The sequence below is a fragment of the Solanum tuberosum genome, unplaced genomic scaffold (assembly GCF_000226075.1).
Source record: "Solanum tuberosum cultivar DM 1-3 516 R44 unplaced genomic scaffold, SolTub_3.0 scf00294, whole genome shotgun sequence".
Taxonomy (NCBI): domain Eukaryota; kingdom Viridiplantae; phylum Streptophyta; class Magnoliopsida; order Solanales; family Solanaceae; genus Solanum; species Solanum tuberosum.
In genome coordinates, this window is record NW_006239231.1 from 689,643 (window position 1) to 715,293 (window position 25,651).

Genomic DNA, 25,651 nt, shown 5'->3' on the forward strand with positions numbered 1-25,651 from the left:
TTTGAAAAAATGGATAGGAAATAGTATAGAATTGTTTAAAGTTATAAAACGCGCGCGCCTATATATATATATATATAAAAGAGAATCCTAAGCCCGTTTATGTGGCGCCATCACAAATCAAGATTCTCTTTTAATTTATTTTTTTCCATAACTACACTTCCCCTCCTCTCAAAAACCTTCACAGCCGCCATCACCATCTTACAAATTAAGCCTCCACCAAATCTTCTATATGTATAAATATCAGCCCACTTTTGAATTTACTTAAGCAACTGATCACCATATAAGAATATTGGGCCAAACTTAATCCTATGTATACTTGCATTATTGCATGCATTAGTCTATCATTCTCGATAATCTTACTTTATCTTTGGTAATTTGAGTTAATCATTTTTTTTGTCTAGGGGTGTTACAATATAGATTGAAGGTCAATGTCATTTATTAGAACTTTGAATTGATATCTGAAGTACACGTTGTTGGATTTTAAAAGATATGAATGAAATATGAAGAGTTGCGACTTTCATAAAAAATTGTAACTTTTATGAAAAGTTGTTACTTTTATGAAGAGTTGCTACTTTAATGAAGAATTGCGACTTTTATGAAAAGTTGTGATCTTTTCGAAGGGTTGTAACTTTTCCAAAGAGTTGTGACCTTTCCGATAAGGCACAATAAGTATTTGCTCACACTACCCTTTGTTCTCTATAAATAGAAGGATTTTCTTTCATTTTAAAACAACGAAAAATTCTTAACGTCTTCTTCTTCTTCTACACAATTAAATATTCGTGTACTTTGCTCCTGTTGTGTGGCTCTACGTAATCTTGTATGTAAGATAATATATTGTTTTAATTTTAATGACCGATAAATTTTAAGTATTATTTTATAAATTCATGATATTGAATTCCTGCGTAAGGCGTGAATAATTTTATATATATATATTAAAGAAAAAAGTGTACACTTGTACTCAGTACACTTGTACTCCAATTAATAAGGGAACAGTTTTTTTTACATAACTTTAGATTTGAAAATGGATTGTCGACTTCGAAGAATATCATGTCGTGACATGTTGGTAACTTAGGTTATAGAATTGCATGGAATGTTCTAGAGTGGTAGAGTATTCTAGAAAAAAACTTATTTATAAATATATAGGAACTTATTAAATTATTATTATTTATGTAATAGCTCCTAAGTTAGTAGTATAAATAAATGAGCATTGATTTGTAAATTCATCAAGCAAAACCCATCAATCTTCCAAGCAATATAGTCTTCTTAAAAATTCTCATGTGTCTTTCTTCATTCTCTTGGCGATTTAGGATTAAAAGACTTCCTTATGCCATGTGACGTCTAAGTAACATGATATCGTTGTGTGTCACACCCCTTTTTTCGCACGCGGGATAGGATTTTTCCAATTAAAGTGACGGTATTGATTAAGGATTATTTTTATTTTTCTTTTAGAGTCGCCACTTGAAATTGAATTATGGTGTTCCAAGTCACCTTTTTTTTTTAATTTCTAATTAAAAGGAAATGACTTTTTATTTTGGTTTGCGAACTAGAAATTCGGGTAAGGAATTCTGTTGACTGAGGAAAAGGTATTAGGCATCTCTCGTATCCTGTGGTTCTAGCACGGTCGCTTTTATTGACTTATACTTATCTTAAATTATTGTTTGGATATATTATTACAAGTCATGACTTGCTCTTATTTATTTTTATTGTTGAAATTTAATTAGTCCCACCCTAGATGCATCACTACATTCTTAGTCTTGGCATACACCGGCTTAGAAGCATAACTGCTTTCTTCTCTCGAGTGTGTCATCTAATATTTTATGTCTCACATCTTAATTTTGACAAAATAAAATATTTTCTAGAATAATTTTACCAAGGTGTGTCACCATATCCTTGAATTTCTTTTAAATGTTTCAAAAAAGATGTGTAACCACATTCTTAATTGAAACAATTTCTTTTTTAATATGTCTAAAATTTTGTCAAATCATTATAAAACTAATATTTTTTCTTTATACATAAAATCAAGTAAAGTAAAATAAATCTAAATATTGAGGATACAATATATAATTCTGACATCATTTCTATATCCTTTTACTTTATATTTTTAGATTTTTTATTACTCTAAAAATTAACGTCAAAATTAAGCATACACTTTCTAATCAAAGAAAACAATAACGAATTGTAAAAAATAAATCTCATTTTTTGTTTGATAAAATAAAACAACAATAATTTTTTTTTTTTTTTTTTTTTTGCCTAACAATACCTACTTTATCGTTATTATCTAAATCAAGATAAGAACAATGTTATGACTCGTTCATTTTTAAGAGATCACAACTAACAAATTAAAATAAATAAATAAAAAATAATCATCGATTAAAGCTACCTTCATTCATTAAATAGAGATATAACAACAAACAAATTAATCATTTCAATCAAATTAATGAATAAAACAAAATATAAGAAAACTTGTCATAAAATTACATCAAACTCTATAAATAAATTGAAGAGATAAGGAAAAGTTGAATACCGCAAAATCTTGACCGAACTTCGATTATAACACCCACCAAATTTTTGTAGGTGGTTTGTGATGGTATATGTGTTGTGTTTAAATAAAGTAGTAATGAAAAGAAAATATGTGAATGTATTGATGAATTAAACTAAAAATAAAAATGGATTCCTCTTTCTTCTTCTTTGTTTTCCTTGTGCAGATTGTTTTTTTTTAATTTTTGTTGTGTCGTGTGTCTGTGTTGCTGTGTCGTGTGTCTGTGTTGCTGTGTGTGTATTGTAGGAAGGAAAAGGAAAATGTGCAGATGTTTTTTTTTTCATGCCTGTTAAATGTTGTATATAATGTGTAGGGGTGAGGGAGTGTTGGGGTAGTGGAGGAGTAAGTGGGGTGAGGGTTGTGGGAAGTGGGGAAATGGGTAGTGTAGGATTTATTTTTTAAATTTTTTGTTGTTAATAAATAATAATAATATTAACTAATTATTTTGGAATTAATAAAAATATAGAAAAATTAAATAGCTAGATCAAAAAATATAATTAAGAAAATATTAAAATCACTAATTTATTTACTAAAATTTTGAATAAATTAAAACAAAATGTATCTTAAAGTGTGACTCTATTTTTGTTGTTTTCAAATCTTTTAAAATAAACTTAATAAAATAAGATAAAAAATCAAAATATTTAATTTAGATTTATAAAATATTTAAGCTCTAAATGGGTGTAAAAACTTAAGTTCGATAAAAAAATTATGTGTCTACATTATGAGTCATGACAATTAGCTTAAAAAGAAAATATGATGATATGGGAAAATCGATAGAAGAAATGACTGATAGAAAGACGTTACTACTGTCTTCTTCGGCGGCTGAAGAGAACTATAGTGAATCGTATGATTCGTAGGGTGTTGGACAGGGTTCGATACTCTGTTCTTCTATAATGAATTTTGTATCCGAGAAATGTATGTACGAATTTTATATCCGAGAAATGTACTATGTTCTTCTTTAATGAATATTGTATCCGAGTAAGAATTTTGTATATAACAAATGTATTGTTTTTCTATAATGAATTTTGTATTCAAGTACAAATTTTGTTTCCGAGTATATGAATATAGTTTTTGACAATACATACCTGAATTGATTCAAATATATATATAGAGAGAGGGTGTCATATTAATAATTATTAATTCATCATGAAACAACATTATATAGCTTATTATTGTCAAATAGTTAGATTAAATTTTAAAAATAAATTACACAACATATAGGAGAGACCATAGAGTAAACACATTTTGGAAATGAGTCAAGTGGTCAAATGCATAAAACGTGAGGTGAGTGTTTTATGAATTTGAGATATTAGTCTCACAAGATTTTTTACGCTTTCATAATCACTTCAAGATATTTAGGAGTTTGCTCATTTTGAAATTTTCTTTTTTCTAGATGAAATTAATATATATACATATATTTTAGAATATTGATTAGCGATAAACTTCTACAAGTATAGGTGCAGAAATATATGAAAGAAGGGGATAAAATTATTCTTATTTTATTTTCATAATAAATATTCCCAATGAGTTTAAGTTTAAGTTTTTAAGATAAACATGATAACTTAATTAAGTAATTAATAAAATATCTTTTTGAATATAATTATAATTACGGTAAAATATAATAAAATAAAATTAAGTCCTCTTTCTTCTCTAACCAAAATTAATTCATAGTTATTCTCTTAATTAATCAAGTTTATTTGCTTTTCTACATCTGTTTTTTTTATTCAAAATTTTTTAATTTCTTAATTGTCTTTGTTTTTTCTTTTAAAATTTTGATAAAGTCATGATCTGTAAACACAAGAAGAAGAATTAAAAAAAAGTAGCAACTTATTATTCTAATCTACAATATTAAGATATCCCAAATAAACTTGGTTAATTAAGAAGATAACTATGAATTAATTTTGGTTAGAGAAGAAAGATGACTTAACTTTCCTTTACTATATTTTACGTAATTATAATTATATTCAAATTTTTTTTATTAATTACTTAATTAAGTTACCATGTTTATCTTAAAAATAATTGATGATGTAGAAAATTTTATATACTGACCGTGCACAAAACTTAAACTCAATTAGAATATCTATTGTCGACAAACTTTCACAAATTAGGGACAACAATATACAAAGGAATCGGATAGAATTATTCTTATTCTATTTTCATAATAACTATTGTCAAATTATAAAATATGTTTAACAAATTTTATTGGTTTGCTTTGAAAAAAAAAATAGAATCAAATGAGAGAAAATCAAAGGATTGGAAATTATGGAACAAATTAAAAAATAATGGGATATGACTAAATTATTTGGCTAACTCTAGAAAAGTTGATTATTTAATTGGTTAATATAATCACCACCAAATAATTGGGGAGTAATATTGCTAAAGAAGCTTCCTTCTTGTCGGAACAATTTGTTGTTTTCTATTGCAGTGATTCAATGTGTTTATTACTCAAAAAAATTATAATGGTTTTGACATTAATAATGCCACCAACAAATGATTAGACAAGAAGGAATATAGATGCAATGAATTTAACTAAGTATATATTCAAATGAAATCTCGATGTAACTCGAAAAATTGTTGTCATTTAATTTAGAGATCATATATTTCAGTTGTGGAAATTATCTTTTGCATTAATTAATATCATGTAAAACTGTATATAATAATTTGATTTTTTTTCCAGACGTTATACATAACAAAAATTTATTATGTCAGACTGTCTTTTTATTTTAATTTTTTTTTATGGTGGAACTAAATCATTCATTAATACCACTTGTAAATATAATGATGATATTATATATGGTCTATGAATTAATTTAAATAGTTCTTCAAGGATAACAAGTTATATCGTCGGCCATGGATATGAATATTTTTTGCAGATAAAGACAGGTATTGCTATTCAAAAAGGATGTTTATATTTTTAATTAACTTAAGATATTATTGAATAATAAATTAAACTTTGTATTATTATTTAAATATATACTAAAAATAATAGCTGGTCAGGAATTCAATCAATTAATATGTGTTCTAAAATTATCACTACTTACCATGCAAGAAATTGCTTGGATCTTTGTTTTTAGATAGGTTTAAGAAATAATGGAAAATTATATATAATAGCAAACTATTAATTCAAATTAAATGCTATAAATATACTTTGATTTAATTGTACCCTATAGCTAACTATTGCTATTTTTCGCCACTCTCCCTGGTGGAATCTCGCTCGCCACTCTCGTTTGGTGGCAGTCTCACTCACCTCTCTTGATATGTATAGCGAATTATACAAGTGTTTTTTTTTGTATATGTATAGCGAATTATACAAGTGTTTTTTTTTGTATATGTATAGCGAATTATACAAGTGTTTTTTTTTGTATATGTATAGCGAATTATACAAGTGTTTTTTTTTGTATATGTATAGCGAATTATACAAGTGTTTTTTTTTGTATATGTATAGCGAATTATACAAGTGTTTTTTTTTGTATATGTATAGCGAATTATACAAGTGTTTTTTTTTGTATATGTATAGCGAATTATACAAGTGTTTTTTTTTGTATATGTATAGCGAATTATACAAGTGTTTTTTTTTGTATATGTATAGCGAATTATACAAGTGTTTTTTTTTGTATATGTATAGCGAATTATACAAGTGTTTTTTTTTGTATATGTATAGCGAATTATACAAGTGTTTTTTTTTGTATATGTATAGCGAATTATACAAGTGTTTTTTTTTGTATATGTATAGCGAATTATACAAGTGTTTTTTTTTGTATATGTATAGCGAATTATACATATATATGTTTACTATGAAGCGCAATTATGCAAACTTTGCTATAGCATACAAATATGAATTTTGTGTTTGCTATATGTGAAAGTTGCTCTAAAAAATAAGTATAGTTGAATTACAAGCAAGATTAATTATATGAAAAAATTACATAAATAAATATCTTATTTTATTATAATCTCTAAGATTTTCTACCAGTTAAAAAAATTACAAAAATTTCTTCTCGTATACATCCCTATCCCCTCTCGGATACATTCCTATCCCCTTTCGGATACATCCCTCTAATGTATCATTTTCAATTTGTGAGCTATGTACTCACATGTTTTCTGATATATTCAAGATCCTATAAATTTCAGAGATTTTGTAATTTGGGAAAGAATAAGGATATAATTTAATTAGCTCTTAACACTATGGAATTTATATATGTGTGTATGCGTGCCCACGTGGCGGAGACACATATAATTATTGAGTGATGTCAATCGACATCTCGTTATTGAAAATTTACATTGTATAGTTAGATAAAAATATCTTTTTAATAAACACAGTGCATATTATCACTTCTTGATTTCTACGTAATTTTCATTGTGTGTATCTTGCTATAGAAATCGTCATATTACAAGTTTATGAAAAAATTACAGTTTGAGTCAACAAAAATATTATAACTATTGTATAATAACCCAACATGATTGGTAACTTTGAATAAAGACATGATTGGTAAATTTGAGCTTTGCCAAAAGTTTTTTTTATGTTTTTCTTTCTAAAGTTAATTATTATTGAAGCGATTAATTTGGATTTGTATTGCCAAAAGATTATAAATCTCTAATTAAAAATAAAAAGTGTCATTATTTCAAGCTAGTAATAACATTCATGTTACTAGATACGAAGTCGTCATTTTAAATAAATTTGATTTTCAAGTTATGCACAAATTGATAATTGACCAATTATTTAAGCAATAAGGAACATCACATCTACTCAATTATGAGTTAGCGGACCACTATTGTTCGAGTTGTTTCCTATATTACTCTACTAGTAATTAATATCTTTCTTTTATCAGAGAAAATGACTAAAGAATGCTCCTAAATTACTCAAAAATAACTTAATTTTATCCTCCGTTAATTTTTTAGCTCAAAAATGTTATCTCCATTGGCCAATTGGCTAAGAAATGTCATTAATTAGTCAAATATTTCAAAATACTCTTCTTACTAACGATCTCGTGTTAAACAATTTTTGCATACATGAAAGTCCATGTTCCGTCGGTAGCTATATTATTATACTACTATGCTTTTTCTACTAATATATATTCCTAGCTTGTAGGTTCATAATATTGGTGCAATCATGCATGACGATAATTAAGTCAGTTTTTGTGGTTTGAATGAACAATTTGTTCTTTAATTTATGTCCCAAAATAATTTCGTACTACCAAAAAGGATTCAAAATCAACCTCCGAAAATTGATTTCAAGCGGTTGATTTTAGCCTAAATATTTTTTTTTAAAAATATTTTATTATGAAATTGACCTTTGGAGGTCGATTTTTTAGCACCAAAAATCGGAAAAGTGCAACCCAACCGAGCTCGGTCCATGACCTCTGGGGTCGTTAACAATTTTTTTTTTGAGAATACTAATCTTTGAAGCTCAATTTTGCAATTTTATTTTTTTTAAAAATCGACCTTCGGAGACCTGACCTTGAACCTTAAGACGCCGAGTCCCAACCTTCAACCCCAACCCTAGACCCAACTCCAACCCTGAGACTCCAGGCCTGAGACTATACCAAGCCGTAATTAATTTGGTCGAGTCTTGAGACGATTGAGTCTTGGTTGGGGAAAGGGAGGGGTTTGTCATGTGTCGATTCACAGTCAAGGGTTTGGCTATGTGTCGATTAAGGATCGGGTCTTAAGTTGGGTTCAGGGCCTCAGGGGTTGGATCACAGGTTAGGGTTCGGTTTAGGGTTGATGTTGGGTCTAGGGTGGGTAAGTTCTTAGATTAGGCATTAGATCTTGAGTTAGGGTTTAGGTCGGGGCATGTCTTGGATTGGGAGGTTTTGGGTCGACTCCTGAGTTGGTTAGGGGTGGGGTTGGTAACTATTTAATAATCATTGATTGATATAAAATACTATTCTATTTGTCTTAATTTATATAACACTCTATTCTTTTTAGTTAGTTCAAAAAAAATTAAGGACAGTACGTTTGCTTATTTGACAAAGATTTAATGACATTATCAATAGTTTATCCATGTTAGGTCTCACTTATTTGAAAAAGTCCACAAAGGTGTATTGTTTTTAAGGATAGTTTTGAAATATTGCAAAAAAAAATCATATTTCTCAAACTCCATGTCGAATCATTCTACATCACATAATTATTGAAACATAAGGAGTAATTAACTAGCTATATAAGTTCAACTTACAGATGATTTAATAACATTTTACATTACCAATGTATTAAATTAAAATCATGTAATTAAGCATGTTCAATGGTAATGAATTGCATCATGATTATATGATCATGTATTAACTACCCAATCTGTTGAAACGTGTAAAGTATATTACCCTCATTGCATTTTTTTTTTCAATTTATTAAAATATGATATATTTTTATATTTGAAAATAATTTAACATTAAATTTTATATTTACTTTTAATGACATTATATTTTATAGAAACACAAATAGTATGCCATTTTCAAGCCTATAAGTTACAATTTTTTTTTGTATATCATTTGGTTTACAATTAGATTATCTTAGGATTATAATTCGGAATTAATATATCACCATCTATATATGAGATAGATTATTCCATGATTGTAGTATAAGCCTATAGGTATAGTATACCACTAATGAATATAGTGCAGCGAATAGAGTAGATTTCGGATAAAAACTAAATGTTAAAAGTTGTTCTTACAAATACGTAAAGATTTAATAGTTATAACATTATTTAATTTCAAAATCATCAATATCAAAATAATAATTAAATGATAATTATTTTTAAAAAATAGTTAAATGACATTTTTTTTTATCTATATAAAGCATTTTAGTAACGTTTCCAACTTGTAAGGATCAACATGTTTTTAATATAATATAGATAGAAGATATAGATAATAACTTATTTTGATGCTTACACTTATATTTTAATTAACTTGAAGACAATTTTAATTGGAGTCAATTCCCTAAATGATCACCCAAGTTTAGGAAATTGCCTTGAAATATCACTTGTGTTTTATTTTGGACCAAAATATCACTCAACTATCACTATTTTCCTCCAAATATACTTGACACTTCAAAAGCCTCACTCTCTCCTAGTTGGCATGACATGTCATTAGTGTCTTTTTTTAATAATAGACTAATTTAATTTATTAAACTCATTTAACTAAAATAATGATCATATTATTTTGAAAAAATATATATATTAGTTTATTAAGAATAAATTTTCATACTTAAGAATATTTTATCATAATTAAACTTTTTATTTTTTATGTTATGAAGAATAGGTTTTTAAAACGTACTATAATGTCATTATTGATGCATAAAAAAATATAGTTGGACCACAATACTTGTCATTTTATAAAATTTATGCATAAATCACCATATTTTGCCTATTATACCCTTGATAGAATAGTTAATTAATCTTGTCATTTATTAATAAAGTTGACTTAAGAAAATATTAAATAAGGGTAGAAGGGTAAAGTTACATCATTTCTTAATACAAGTGCAAAGTAAAAAGGCGACATATAAAATGGGACGGAGGAAGTATATTTTATCCAAAAAAAATACTAAATACCTCAAAAGTCTCATTCCATTCTAGTTGATATATCATGTCATTAAATTATCATTTAAAAAAAATAATAGACCTATTTAATCCATCAAACTTATGTCTCTATGAAACAAATATATAAATTACATGAGAATTATGAAGATTAAAAAAAAAATTAAAAAATCTAATTCCTTTATATATTCTTACCAAACAAAATTCAATGAAAAAACCTTTGTGCAATTATTACCTGATAATTTTTAAAATTCCTAATAAATTATTCGAAAATTTCAAGCAATTTTTTTCATAAAAATAATCAAATAAATTTGTAAGGTTGACAAAAAAGTTGGTAAGGAAGAGAAAATTATTATTTAACCTTTTTTAATTTTTATTTTTATTCTTTTATTCTATATGATATTATATTTTAACTTCTCATACAATTAAACACCAATATATATTCTTATCTCATCCCAAATTCATGAAATACAAGTAATGATTTATTGAATTGCGTATTTTAATTCAATAATATACATATTATATGAGATTAGTATACAAATAAATAAAGATCAAAATTTTATTTTCTAATATAAATATTACTTTCACTTTCTATTTTCTTTTCAAAAAAGATATTGTAAGTATATATGGATTTCAAAGCACCCAATTAATTAATTTTTAATAGTTAATTGACCTTTAATATTATTGATTTATTATACAATTTATGATTAATTGATGTAAATTAGCGTTCATGAGTGATTTGTAAATCAATATTTTTTTGATGAGTTTGCTAAATTAAATTAGTCTATTATTAAAAAAAAGACTTTAATGACACATCATGCCAACTAGGAGAAAGCGAGACTTTTGAAGTGTCAAGTATATTTGGAGGAAAATAGTAATAGTTGAGTGATATTTTGGTCCTAAATGAAACATAAATGATATTTCAAGGTAATTTCCTAAACTTGGGTGACCATTTAGGGAATTGACTCTTTTAATTGGAATGGGATTACTTAAATGTTCTACTTGATCTAAATTAGTTAGAAATTAATTATTCTTATCAAAACATAACACATGATTTTAATTAGCGAAAAAAATATTTGGATAAAAAAAGATTAATTATTTATGTGGCTGCTGGGATTCGAGCCCAGGTCTCCACGGCCACAACGTGGAATTCTTACCACTAAACTACAGCCACAAGATATTTCCTTTTGTCAACAATTTATTTCATACTGTATATACTTTATTAATTCCAAATTGAAACAATTCAAATTAAATTTAATGAGTTTATAACATCCATTTTCTTATTATTGATAACTCCAACTAATAAAATCAATTTCTCTTCACACATGTCTATAACATGGAGGACTAATTTTTGCATTTCATGTCGAAATATATTGTTGTTGAATACTTGCAAAAGTAGTTAATATTTTAGTCAATCTTTATAAATTTTATGCAATTCAAACATAGATCAATATATATTGTTTCCTTAAAGATTCAATGCCACAAATACGATCACAATGAATGTGTTTTAGTTTGAACTATTCATTAGCCTAATAGGATATCGGGGCGGATCTAGAAAGACAATATTGTTGAACTTATTTGTATTAGGTATATGAGTTTATGTCTAATCAGTACAAATAAAGATAAGGTATAAATATTTTTGTAACCTTGGTGTCAGAGCAACCTTGTGTGCACCACGATTAGTTATATGTAATATCTATCACCTACCATCAGCAACATGTACCAAGCAATTCTATCAACCAAGATTGGGACAAAAGAAATCACCTAGCTTGTATTTTTGTCTCTATTGGAGATCGAACCTAAAAATCCAAAGTTCTTCATCCAATTTTTTTAATTAAAAGTAAAATCAAGAACTCAATCTGTAACTTGAAAATTTAACACCAAAAATCATAAGAAAAAATTGATGTTACGAAACTTTGAAAATTTCGAAAGTTAAATTTGGTTGGAGCCTTGTACGAGTCCAAAGTTTAAAAACTCAAATATATTCTTATAAATTCGTGTAAAATGCATTTAAATTTGGATCCTTTTTAGTTAGATGCTTTGAAAGTTGATAAAAAATGTACATAGTATGAAATTTTAGTAAATAGTTAAATTAAATGTAGCAAAGATACTAATAATCTTACCATAGTTGAATGCAATTTTCACCTATAAATAACGTTATTTTAAGGGTGTGAAAACATGCATGTAATATTATTCAGTACTAAAGTCTGCAGCAATTAAACAATGGATAATTTTCATCATAGTTTCTTTATTTTATATTTCTAAACCTATTTTGAAATATGCTTTTATTGAGCCAACGATTTATTAAAAACAATCAGTACTCTACCCCTCAATAATAATTAATAGAGATAAAACTTACGTATATTCTATCAAAATAGGACGAAAGGGCAATTGGTGATAAAAAATAGTAGCATTGAGAGAAAGAGAAAGGAGGAATAAAAAATGATGATGATTAATGACTCAATTAATCGCTAATTACTAAGAATCTTCATTCGATCATTAACTAATCTTCTTCAGTCACTTGGGTAATTTTGGGCTTATTGATGCTTCTCTTGGAAATATTAGGGAGTTCAAATTTTTTACTAGCTGCAAATATGAAGCATTTTGAACGTATAATATATCAAACGAATCAAAATATTGAGAGAAGTTCATATCGAAATTTTAGGATTATTTATAAGAAATTTGAAGTGAATATAATGAAAATCATCATTGAAGACCTTTCAAGTTCAAATTTTAAAATTCAACCAAATGTGGTCTGTTTTATGAATAATATATCAAGAATAGCAAAACATCAAGAGGAGCGTATATATAAAAGAATTGGTACTACAGTTTAATTAGATGAGATTTGAGCTCGTTGAAATTGAAAAATAAAACTAACCATTGAGGAAGACGTACTATTGCAATTTATAAATATCGTATAATGATGTGTATATATTGAAAAATAAAACTAACCATTGAGGAGGATATATATATAAATATATTTCTCTTATATGTTGGCAAGTTCTCATTTCAACCAAACTCAACAAAATGGTGTATATCTCTCTTCCAAGCTTGAATTGAAATCGGTGAGTTTATTTTACCTTTTTTCCTTTCTTCTTCTCCAAATATAATGCTTTTCTCCATCAAATATTATTGTTTTTTCCTTCACGTCTCTTCGAATTCTCTACTAAAAACAAAATTCTAAAAATAGTGTTTTTAGGATCAATCTATGATCTTGAAAAAAAACAACAATCTATTTATAAATTGATTTGGCAGGGAGAATAAAAAGAAAGATAAGAAGAATAAAATGGAGGAAATCAATATATACAAACATGATAAAGTAAAAGTTTCATTATAAACACCCCGTAGAACCAAATGTTACTTAACTATTGAGTAGCTTTAACTTTATCTTGACAAAAGCATATAAATCATAGTTATTTAATTACTTGTGGTCATTAAATTTTATAAAATTTGACTACTTTGTATGCAATTATATGAAGCTGCTTGATAATATATATGATTCACAATGTTTCACACGTATGTTTAGCTATTATCATCGTGAGATTCCTTTTATCCTTTTCTTTTTTTTTCTACTTTCTTTCGTTTTCATTTCTTTTTCTTTATTAGTCTTTTGAATATCACATGTCGTACAATCAAGTCATTAACAATGAAAACTTCAAACAATCATCCAAGAGTTAATTAAGATGTAGACTACGGTATTGATGGTCATTTTCTAATTTTACAGAAAAGAATGTGATAAGATGAGATAGAATGTTAACGGGCATTACTGAGCTTCCAAGGAACAATAGGAGGTTCGATCTCATAGACTTTAATTCTCTTTTTCAACCCACGAAAAGGGTCGAAAAAACTCAATATTGCTATTACGAATATGAAAATAATGATCAAATTTGAATTCAGTTATCAATTGCCCCTATCGAAAATAAAATTGACTATCAATTTTGAAGGAATTGGAGTTATATATCTATTTTCCATTAAAGAGTTCTTGTGTTCCAAAGGGGGCAATTTGCACAAATAATTTTTAAGGCTTTTTAATTCTCTGTCGACTAAATCTATCTGTGAAAAAAACAAAAAATTTAACTACTTATAAACGTGAATTTCACCTTTAATCTAATGTGTAATACGTTAAAATGAAGGAAGTTGATCGATGACCTGATGATAAGAGAGTTGGCGACCAAAGATATATCTTTGAAAGGACATGATTAATAATTCTACTCATTTTCAACTTGGCTTTGCTCTCTTTTTACTTTTATTTATAAATTTGTTCATAGCTTTCTATTTACTTGACTTACGAGTTATTTTGCTTGGAGACATATAATTTAAAGAGTGACGTCAAAAAGGTTCATACACAAATAGTTGACTAAGTAGGCCCTCGTGAAATGGGTTAGGCCCAAGATTTGTGCGCACTTAATTAAAAGATGAGTAAACTAAGTGGAATTTTTATTAATAATTATAGTTTGTTGGATCATAATTATGAATAGTAGTTATAATTTGTTTAATGACGATTTATAATAATAGTTTTAGAGAATAGAAAGGAGAGCGAGATCAAGAGAGATAGAGAAGAGCGAAAAACAGATTGTATCTCAGACACAAATTGTATTGAAATACACAAATCAACGCACATATAAGTACACATACACAATCTCTCTCTCATACATAGATACAACTACCATTATCAACATGTATCAATCAAAAAAAGATATAGTTTGAGCATAGACGTATTGATTTCTCTTATACACATACGATTTTTTTTTTGACATATAGCTACAATTGGTTGGTTCTAATACACTCAGTTTTTCTCCTTTCACTTTCTCTTCTCTTCTCTTCTTCATAAATTGAATGTGGGGTGGGGTGAAGGTAAAGATATGTGTTAGAGGACGAAAATGACATTGTAATATCACTAGTGGAATTCGTTTTTTGTTACTTTCACTAAAAAAAAAAAAATTTACATTTTTAAAGTACATATCTCTATTTTCACTAAAAAATGTTACTATTTTCATAAAAAAATATTTTTCAAAAAGTTTGATTAATCAAATATAAAATAAATAAAAAATATTTTCCGTAAAATATTTAATTTCCGTACGGAACATATTGTGAATGAGAATCAAAACGAAATAGTAAAGAAAATTTAGAAAACACGACCAACTAAATTAAGGTGGATAAGGTCCAATGGCCGTTATTCTCATGTCTACAAATAGGCCGACACTTATGCATGCATGCATGAAGGAGGACTTTTTTCAATATTGCATATTTGATATTCGAAATCTACTCGTTCAATTAAATTAGATGTATGATTCCATTTTAAAAGAAGAGTTTATTATCCTTTAACTATTTACATGATTTGAGTCTGAATATTTAATTCAAAACAAAAAAAAAAACTCATCCTTATTATCATATTTGTTCGTGATAAAAAAAAAGAAGAAGTTAATTAGTGCAAATTCAACACTTATTTTTCAATCGTGTAATCATTTACATTCAAGCTTTATAATCACAATCCAATTTATCAGCTTGTCATCTACCAGCTTTTATGTTTCCATTTTCCATTTCCCTTACATACACTTGATTAATTAGCTTGTGTACTAATTTCGTAGCGGATCAATTCCAACGAGTCTTTTAAAGTGTTCATCAGTCCAACTTAGTTGTTATTAATATTGCTCAAAGCTACCAAATTCAGCAAATTTTTCATCACCATGATGAATAATTAAGTAAATAATATAGTATTATTTGGGAAGTAATTATAATGACATGTTTAGTTACATATGCTATTTAATTTATTAACTTTATGTGACAACCCTATCCATATCTCCCTAGACTTTTTTTTTTTTTTAAAAAACTTATCTTTCTTTATGCCACAAATTTGAAAGTTGGAGTGAACATTAATGGGATCATCGGGTCTCTTGTCTGGATGCAATTCTAATGCTTTCTTTCGATAGGCTTTCGATATGTCGATTTCAGAAAGCTTTGCCCCTTCCTTCCCGGAGGGTAAATCCAAAGCAGTATAATGATCAACTTCAATATCCATGGAATAACAGATAATTTCTAGATGTGAGAAACGTCTTTGTTTATTTTGGGGACTCATAAACAGACTTGTTCTATTTATGGGTGGCTTAATTAATTTTTCTTAATCCTGCAAGGACTCGAATTAATTTTTCTTAATCCTTGGAGTACAAGCAACTTCAATTCCTAATATATACTAACTTGAATAGCCTATTAGTATTTAAAGAAATTAATTATAAAGAATATCACTCAATTTTGAGATGAGCACATACGTGGATTGCTACGTACTATGTAAAATTTGGTAATTGAGATAATATATAAATATGTCTTAAATTTGATTTCAACTGACATATATTCCCTCTAATTCTGAATGTGAACAAATAGACATTTAAACTTATATAAAATTGAACAAATCGACATGTGAATCCTATGTGGCGTCCTATCGAACGTGTATTATGCCACGTAGGATGCATGTGCCTATTTGTTTAATTTTATACAAATGTAAATGGCTACTTGTGCACATTCAAAGTTGGAGAGCATAAATGTCAGCAAAAACTAAGTTAAAGGGCATATTGATTATTTTTGGGAAAATGCATAAGTACCCCCAACCTATGCCCAAAATCCCTGAGACACACCTAACATTTACTAAGGTCCTATTACCCCCGAACTTATTTTATATATAATTTTCTATCCTTTTTCAGCCTACGTGGCACTATCTTGTGGGCCCAGCGTGTGTTGACAATTTTTTCAAGGATATTAGGAAATGTGCAACTCAATCATGAGATGTAATGTTGATATTAGGAAAGATTTATTTGCAAACATTGTGCTTAGTAGTGGCTCAACTTTGTTTCCTGGCTTAGCAGAACGTATGACCAAGGAAATCACTGCTCTTGCTCCGAGCCACACGAAGATCAAGGTGTTTGCACCACCTGATAGGAAGTACAGCACCTGGATAGGAGGACCAGTTCTCGCTTCACTCAGTACTTTCCAACAAGTTAGTTTATTTTTGCCATATTTGATGGATCAATAAATCAAGCGATTAAGTCCTTAGTCTCAAATAATTGGTTCTAATGGTGATTGTCTTCTTGTTAATTCTTAATTAACTGCTAATATCTTCGTCACGTGCAGATGTGTATAACAAATAGCAAATATGATGAATTTGGTCCCTCAATTGTCCACAGGAAGTGTCCCTAAACTTGGTGAGAACTTCAAATTTCTGTAGTTAAATCCCTTCAAATGAATGCTTCATTTAAGTTACAGTGATCTATTCTTGCTTGGCGGGCTTTTTCCTTTTCTTTATAATAAGCTAGTAAGGAGGAAACTGGTGGATCGTATGTTACTAAGTGCCTATATTGCATTAGGTTGAGAACATTTGGTTATATTAGCAAACTTTTCAGTAGTATCGATAAGTGGTTGTGAAATTTATGTTTTCATGCTTTTCTACTTGAGCTCGGATTGGACTTTCTTAGCTTTGACGATCCTCAGCTCATTTATGATAACTGGTTTGTAAGCAGAGATTTTTTTTCACACCTTTCTATTGTTGTAGGTGATAATGAAAGAAAAGGTACAATAGTACTTGCTTTGTTGTTAGTTCACAACATTATTTATGATTATAGTACACATTGAAAGTAAGTACCGGGGGTAATGTAAAGCATAAGCTCCTGTTAATCGTTGGAAGCTAAAATTAAGTTTATTGTTTTGCGAAAGCATCAACCAAATCATTGCTTTTCCCGATACACGTGAAGTAATGTTGAATCTTTACTAGGTGATTTTGTATACCAGCATTGCGTTGATTTTGTATACCAGCATCAAACACATTGTTGCCTTCTCATGGGATGAAGACACTCTTTATCTTTGATAATGACAATTGACTAGTCTCTAAATGCAGGTTTTCGATGCAATCACTAATGAATCCAGCAACCAGCCACAACTACAGATAGCGAAGTCAAGTTGATGATCTCTTAGCAAAGGAGGGTGATAGGACTAAGTTTTTGAAAGACTTAGAATTTTGACAGTTAGCGGGTTTGAGTTGACATAATAAGAACTATTTTTGTTAGACATGATGTGGTAGCCACAATTACTGAGCTACCAATGACAAATGCTCTACCTACTCTGTAATTTTGCGCAAAAAGAAGGGTGTGGAGGAAGGATGATAACTACTTTCACACCGCCAACATTCAACCATCATTTCAAAACTATTCAAACTTTTAAAAAAGAAATGAAATTTGGATAGATGTATGATGTATCCTTGATGAAAATATGGAAAAAAAACTCAACACAATGTGTTAGAGTTTTACTATGCAGGAGTTCCGACAAAGCTTTGAGAATTTGAAGTTTATCGGTTCAAACTCTAAAAAAAGATTCATTGAATAATGACTCCTTTTGAAGTTCATGGATAGTATCATGGAACTTCACTTAATTAGTTGGAAATTCAAGACATTATTTGAGGTATTTATGATAAATTTTACAAAAAAATAAGTGAAAAAATAAATTTGATCATCAAAATAATATATTCAAATTAGCTGAATCATTGAAGTAAAGAAAATCACCTGTGAGAAGGATCAAGTGTAGATCTACATGAACTTTTTAAAAAATCAAAAATCGAAAAGTAAATTTAAAATAAAAAATTTCACTTAGACATATATATGAGATTTTTATAACGACAGAATGATGCCCTTTTCCCTTTGATTTATTCTTTTTAGTTCAGCTTTTATAGCCAAGTCCCATTTACTCTGTTTACCAGAAAAAGTCTCTTTTTCTCTCACTTCCAATATTGAACGTAAGCTTCAATTCTATCAGATTATCCATTGGATTCAGTGTATTTTTGTCTTCTGTTTTTAATGTGCTTGCTACTTGTTATTAGGAATATTTTTTAATTTTCTCTCACTCCCAATATTGAACGTAAGCTTCAATTCTATCTGATTATCCATTGGATTCAGTGTATTTTGTCTCTGTTTTAATGTGCTTGCTACTTGTTATTAGGAATATTTTTTAATTCTGCTTATGTATAATTGATTATCAAAGATGGTTTTATTTATTTGGGTATTTTCCATACTGAATGTGTAGATGATGTCAACATGCTTTCCTCACTTTCCTGGTAGAAGAGATTTTGTGGGATAATGATTTCATGATCCAAATCGTCATACTGGCTTCATGCTTGGTATGGGACAAAAAGATGCCTATGTTGGTGATGAAGCTCAGCGGAATAGAGGTATTTTGACTCTGAAATATCCCATTGAACATGGCATGGTAAAAAGATTGGGATCATATGGAGAAAATTTGGCATCACATATTTTACAATGAACTCTGTGTTGCTCCCGAGGAGCATCCCATTCTTCTGACTGAAGTGACACTTAACCCCAAAGCAAACCGGGAGAAAATGACCGAAATCATGTTTGAGAAATTCAGTGTTCCATCCATGTAAGTCGCAATCCAGGCTGTTCTCTCTCTGTTTGCTAATAGTCGGCTAACTGGTAAGCAGAAGAAGAAATACTGGTTCTCTTCTGTTTAATTTAGCCAGTCACTAATTTCGTTTGTAATTTTTCAACCAGGCATTGTGCTTAATTCTGGTGATAGTGGCGCCAACACGGTCCCCATCTATGAGGGACATGCAGTTCCTCATGCTATCTCGTTGTTAGGTCTTGGTGGTCGTGATATTACAAATTACCTCATGAGGATTCTCTGCGAGGGTGGTTATGTATTTCACGGTACGATAAGAGAAAATAATGTTACTAGGCGTATGAAGAAGACAATTACTTATGTTGCACTGGATTTTGAACAGAGATTGAAAAGGCAAAAAACAGATCTTCAGTTGAGAAGGCCTTTGAGCTTCCTTCTGGACAAGTCCTTAATGCTGAGAGGTTCCGTTGACCTGAAGTCCTATTCCAGTCATCTTTGTTCGGGATGGGATCGACAGGAATCCATGAAAAAGTCTACAATTTAATCATGAAAAGCGATGTTGATATTAGCTAGGAAGGATTTATTTGCAAACATTGTGCTTAGTGGTGGCTCAACTATGTTTCCTGGTATAGCAGAACGTATGAGCAAGGAAATCACTGCTCTTGCTCCAAGGGGCACGAAGATCAAAGTGGTAGCACCACCTGAGAGGAAGTACAGAACCTGGATAAGAGGATCAATTCTAGCTTCCGTCAATAGTTTCGAAAGAGTTAGTTTCTCCTTACTTTATTTGACTTATCAATAAATCAATCTACCAAGTCTTGGTCTTGAACGATTAGTTCTAACTATGAACGTGTTCTTATCTTCTTTTAAGCTGAAGGGATTCAACACTAATATCTACATCCTATGCAGATGTTGATAACAAAGGGTGAGTACGATGAATTTGGTGCCTCAATTGTCCATAGGAAGTGCTCTAAGCTTCAATGTGTGAACTTAAAATTCTCTTTCAAGCTGACTAGATTGTCATTTAAACCTGAACAAACATTAGTAACATCATTGTGAACCTATGTTGATAATCTACAAATGGAATAAATCATTAATGTGGCTATACTAATAGCATAACCTAGCTAGCTGGATGAATTAATACTCATCAAGCAGTATGTCGACATTTGGTGATGCTGGAGGAAACTGTAGCAGTTCAAGGTAAAAGCTCCAGACTCCATCATCCTTGAATGATCTCGTAAGCCTAACTGTCACCTCTACATGAAAACAAGTTAAGTATAGGGAATGATTCAGGGAAAGCTATTACTAGATTGTAATTGCAACTGTATCGAATATCACTACACCAAAATATGATTTTAATAGGAAACTATTTTGAACATGTTTGGTATTTTTCTTGATAGTCATCTCTCTCAATGCACAATTAGTATGTGATTTCCTTTTTTAGAAGCTAAGGAACAAATTCTATAAGTGCTACATGTAATCATCGATGTTTCAAATTAGGAAGCATTAGTAGTAACAATGTATATGCCACTCTTTAAATATTACCTGGATATTAAGTGTGTGTAATTGGGGCGCACTAATTTGAAGCAACCAAATAACAGCTGAAACAAATAAATTCTAATTAATAAGTTTAACAATAATGTGGTGATGTCATGTACGTGACCATGTTGCTTTGAAGTAATTCAAATAATCTCACCATGTCTTTTCTCTACCTAGTTATAGGAAATTACATCATTGATGTTGAAAATGATAGTATTAAACATTTGACCTCGCTTGCCTCATGGACAAATCTTAATTAGCAAACCGAATCCAACTAACCATAGGTCTACAAAATCTCTACTAACAGAATAACAATATCTACACCAGGACATGGTCCCCGACATACCATGAAAATTAAAGGAAAGACTTGATAAAAGAAAAGTCTACTTTCCGGAAAATGGAAAAAGCACCACAATGTTGACCGTTATCCCTCAACAATCTACTGTTGCCTGGAGCCACGAACATGTGTCTCCGTTCCTACATCATGAAAAGATGTAGTGTTCGAGGACGGTCAGTACGACGAGTACTTGCATGCAACCCAGGGGAAAGGATAAACAATATATATATATAACATAACCGTAAAGAGAAGACAAAATCATAAGTGCAGACCCAAAACATTTAGACAAAAACCTTTCAAAAATCATTAATTCTGAGTAAGCTAGTGTTTACCGACATAATGTGACCCACGGGCTGTATGGGTCTGGCCTCCGTCCGACCGAAGGTCCCAAATCATGTATGCCGCATGAATTTGAGAAATATAAGAATCTGGCGAACCAAACTCACCCAAAGAAAAGATTGTAGAGGCTGCTCTGATTAGCAACCTACAATGGTCATTCATATTTCAGGACAAGGACCTCCGACGTCGACAAACGTGGTTTCGGGTGATGAGTCACAAGGACCTTACGTCTTCTCAGTTATATTACCAAACTCTCTTTAAGCTCCCCAATTAAAACCTTTACAAGTTCTCATTTATTAAGAGTTATCCGAATAAGACATATTCCCATTGGTATCATCATATCAAGACTTTCACGCCATTTAACCATGCCAATTTCATAGTTAGCCATTTAGAACTCTTAAACCGTCATTTGAAAATCAAAGACTCATTTATGTTTATTCATTTCGTTCAATGTCAACATCCAAGTCTTTCCAAGTTATAAGACAACATATAAAATGCAAAATCATTAGCATTTAACCGAGACGGAAAAGTACCATGTGTACATCATTTAAACCAAAGCTTTTGAAAGACTCGTAGATCTCCAAATTCAATATTTATAGGGAAAACCCTTATCAAAATCATATGAGGAATCACCCATTCAAAACCAACAATCCAAATTTTGAAATCATAGTAAAGTAATTTGAACACAATTAACAAGAGAAGAACATTATTTATAATCAATTTTCATGAAATCATCTCTCAACCCTTACCTCAATACATAATTTAGGAAATACGAATAATAAAATATAATATAAATCTTGTATGCGTAGTTTGAATTAGGGAGTTTTCAAACATACCTTTTGACGAAGAACTAATTAGGAAAGAGACTTTGAGAATTTATAACCTTGGATCTTGTTTCTTGAAGTGTAAGGGAAGAAGAGGAGCAGCGTTTGTCGTAACTTATCAAATCTTCTATAATATGGCTCTTGGGGAAGTTAATAGTTATGGGTTAGGGCAATGGAATGAGGAAAGGACTAAAACAACCCTCCTAAAATGTGAAAAGAAGAAAAGACTTAAATAATTTCGGAGCACGTGCGCGGACACGCAGCTGGAGCTTACTTTGCGACCCTTACAGCAACACTCACTTGCCAGCGCGGCTGATTTCCACTTCGCACGGTGGGTCGCGCAAAATCTGTAGTGCTCAGTAAAATGGGCATAAATTTTAGCACATAACTTGAATTGTTCGAACGGTCGAAGACGTTAGGACAAGGGATTCACGATCTTTCATTCTCTTGGTATTAGGCCATAAAATCTTAATACTCTCGAAATCCCTTATGACCTTATTCACATCCAAAGATCTTCCCAAACAAAGAAATTATTTTAATTACCTACCCAACATTAAAAATCATCGGATTTGGAGTCTATATGCATTCAAAGACCGGCTAGGGTCATAGTTTGGAAATTTGGGGAGTTACAAAAAGACTAAGAAAAAAACATGAAAAAATAGAATAAAAAAGACGGTTAGTTTTGTACGTAAGACATGATTCGTGCTACATAAAATAAACCGATATTTTCCAAGTTTTATTAGAAATGAGAAACAATATTTTTCATATCTTTATATATTATCACGAATTTGAACATTATTAAAACTAGAAAATCAAAGCATCAAATTAATCATCAAAAGAGAGAAAAACAAAGATATGTACCCTTAAATTATATTTATTGAGTAATTCAACAAAATGAATTTCAAGGAATTAAAGGGAAAACCCCCTACTTACCTTGACTCTACCAAAAATTAGGCTGAGTTTGGATGAAGTAACAATGTAGTTGAGAAGTGGAGCAAAGATATGTAATGCCAATTATATTTTTATTGCTATATTAACCTTTTTATTTTTATTCTTGAATTCATAGTAATTAGCAAATAAAATCATAATCTCATACTTAATATCATTCTCTCTGATGAATTTGAAAACTATGTTAAGATTTAATGATTAATACTTTCAATATTAGTGCAACAACGGAAAATGATATCGGTTTTAAATAACTCAAACTAAATATTTTATGATTAATACTTTCATTAGGGCAAATAAATGATCTTTTGCTTCTTGCTCAATTAATTATAAATTTAACTAAAATAAAATCTTTAAAGTACTCCCATGAATTACATCTCTAGAATGATTCATACTTTTAATTTTTTTTTCCCAACTATGGTAGAGAGTTAAGAATTTCAACAACACATATTCACCAAGTCAACAAGCATTATAATTACGATAATGTATAATATCTAGGAAGTTAACTTTTTTTTTTTGCCCGAAAAAAGGAATTTTATAGCAGAATATTTTATTTTTTTTAAAAAAAGTTTAAAGATCTTATAATAGTGATAGATTTTTCTGAAAATGCAAATTGCAATTGACATACAATAATCATTCATCTATATTTTTCAATTAGATGATTAAAATAGTTTTCATGGAAAATATTTTCCTCCGTATAAAACACATCCTTAATAATAAAATTCACTTTAAGTATCAAACGAAAAGTACTATCGATTGAAAAACAACCAAACTCTTTTACCAATGACTTTTTGGATGCCCATCAAATCTCCCCATCTTCAAGATCAACCATCCTTTCCATGCTTGGAATAGCAATCCTAGCTCCGGGCGCCAAATCCATGGGCGACTTGACTTTCACTTCTTGCAACTGCTTCTCCAACAACTCAACTTCTTTGTCCTTCTCTTCTTCATCAACTACTTTGCCAAAATTTGGTAGTGGAGCACCAATCATGGTCAAAAATTCTCTTTCCGCTTGAATAGCATCACCAAAGTTAACCATCCTTTTCATGCTTGCAATAGCAATTCGAGCAGCTTCTCTATCTTTTTTCAGCTTCCACTTGGCTTTCTCTTCTTGCAAGTACCGCAACTGTTCCTCACAGAACGTAACCTTCTTCTTCTTCTTCTTCTTCATCTCTTCTCCGTCAAATGCTTTGTCAAGAATTTGTCGTGGCGCACCCATAATGGCCAACAATTCTCTTTCTGCTAGAAAACCATCATCAAAGTTAACCGTCCTTTTGATGCTTGAAATAGAGATTCGTGCTGCTTCCCTATCTCTTTCTCGTGACATCGCTTTCTCTTTTCCATCAAACGCTTCGCCAAGAATTTGTTCTTGGGATTTCAGGATCATATCAACATCAACCTTCTTCGACATCGCGGGTCCGAACTGTGCCAATAATTTTGATTGAGAATCACAAAGCATCGCCATAATGTAACAATGAACAAGCTAATAACCCTAAGTTGTAATGTTGATGAAAGATACTTGATATGTGAGTAATAGTATAATCACAGTATTAGTTTTGCTTTAATTTCCATTAACGACATATTTTCCAAATATTGTAATTTAAATTTATCCGACGGTCAAAGCCTAATAAATATGGAATCTAAATTATTAAAAAATCTATTAATTTTTTTTTGGGTGTTATGTCCATTAATTAAATATATATTTTAAAATCTCCAACTTTCCTTAATTATCAAATGTATAAATATATTTTTTTAGCTTTCATCGTTGTTTATAAACCTATTTATGTGAGAAAATTGATTTTATTAATTATTCCGTCATCCTTTCATTACACATCTACATATGATTTCTCCATTTCCATTTCATAAAAACAATTCGATTTGTTATATACATAGGTAGGAGCATAACATATATTAATTAAAAAAAAACTTATTTTTGGTAAAAATGGAAATGCATAATCGATACACTATATCTGGTTTATGAAATAATGCTTTATTAATACTAGCATATATATTTATATATATATATATATATATACAATTCATACGAAAATTTATTTATTATTTTACACAGTAGTAAAATGTTTCATGATAATTTTCATTGTTGCCTACATCACTACATGATAATTCTAATCATAAAGCATTATTACTATTTGTTTTTGCTATATATCCCCCCCCCCCCCCCCTTTTCGGTTGTTTCCTACTTCCTTTCT

The 25,651-nt window shown here is 29.5% G+C and overlaps 1 protein-coding gene, 1 non-coding gene and 1 pseudogene across 2 annotated transcripts; 2 read left to right on the top strand and 1 right to left on the bottom strand.

Moving 5' to 3' along the window:
* Positions 1 to 11,166: 11,166 nt before the first annotated feature.
* On the bottom strand, positions 11,167 to 11,238 carry TRNAH-GUG (transfer RNA histidine(anticodon GUG)). The gene has a single exon. It is a non-coding gene; the product is annotated as a tRNA-His (tRNA).
* Positions 11,239 to 16,821: 5,583 nt separating this feature from the next.
* On the top strand, positions 16,822 to 17,252 carry LOC102598891 (actin-like). Its single transcript, XM_006359780.1, has 2 exons — positions 16,822 to 17,052; positions 17,187 to 17,252. Exons 1-2 carry the CDS (start codon positions 16,822 to 16,824, stop codon positions 17,250 to 17,252), a joined length of 297 nt encoding a protein of 98 aa, XP_006359842.1.
* A 1,950-nt stretch (positions 17,253 to 19,202) lies between these two features.
* LOC102594277 (actin-7-like) overlaps positions 19,203 to 25,651 on the top strand; it is a 14,469-nt pseudogene continuing 8,020 nt past the window's right edge.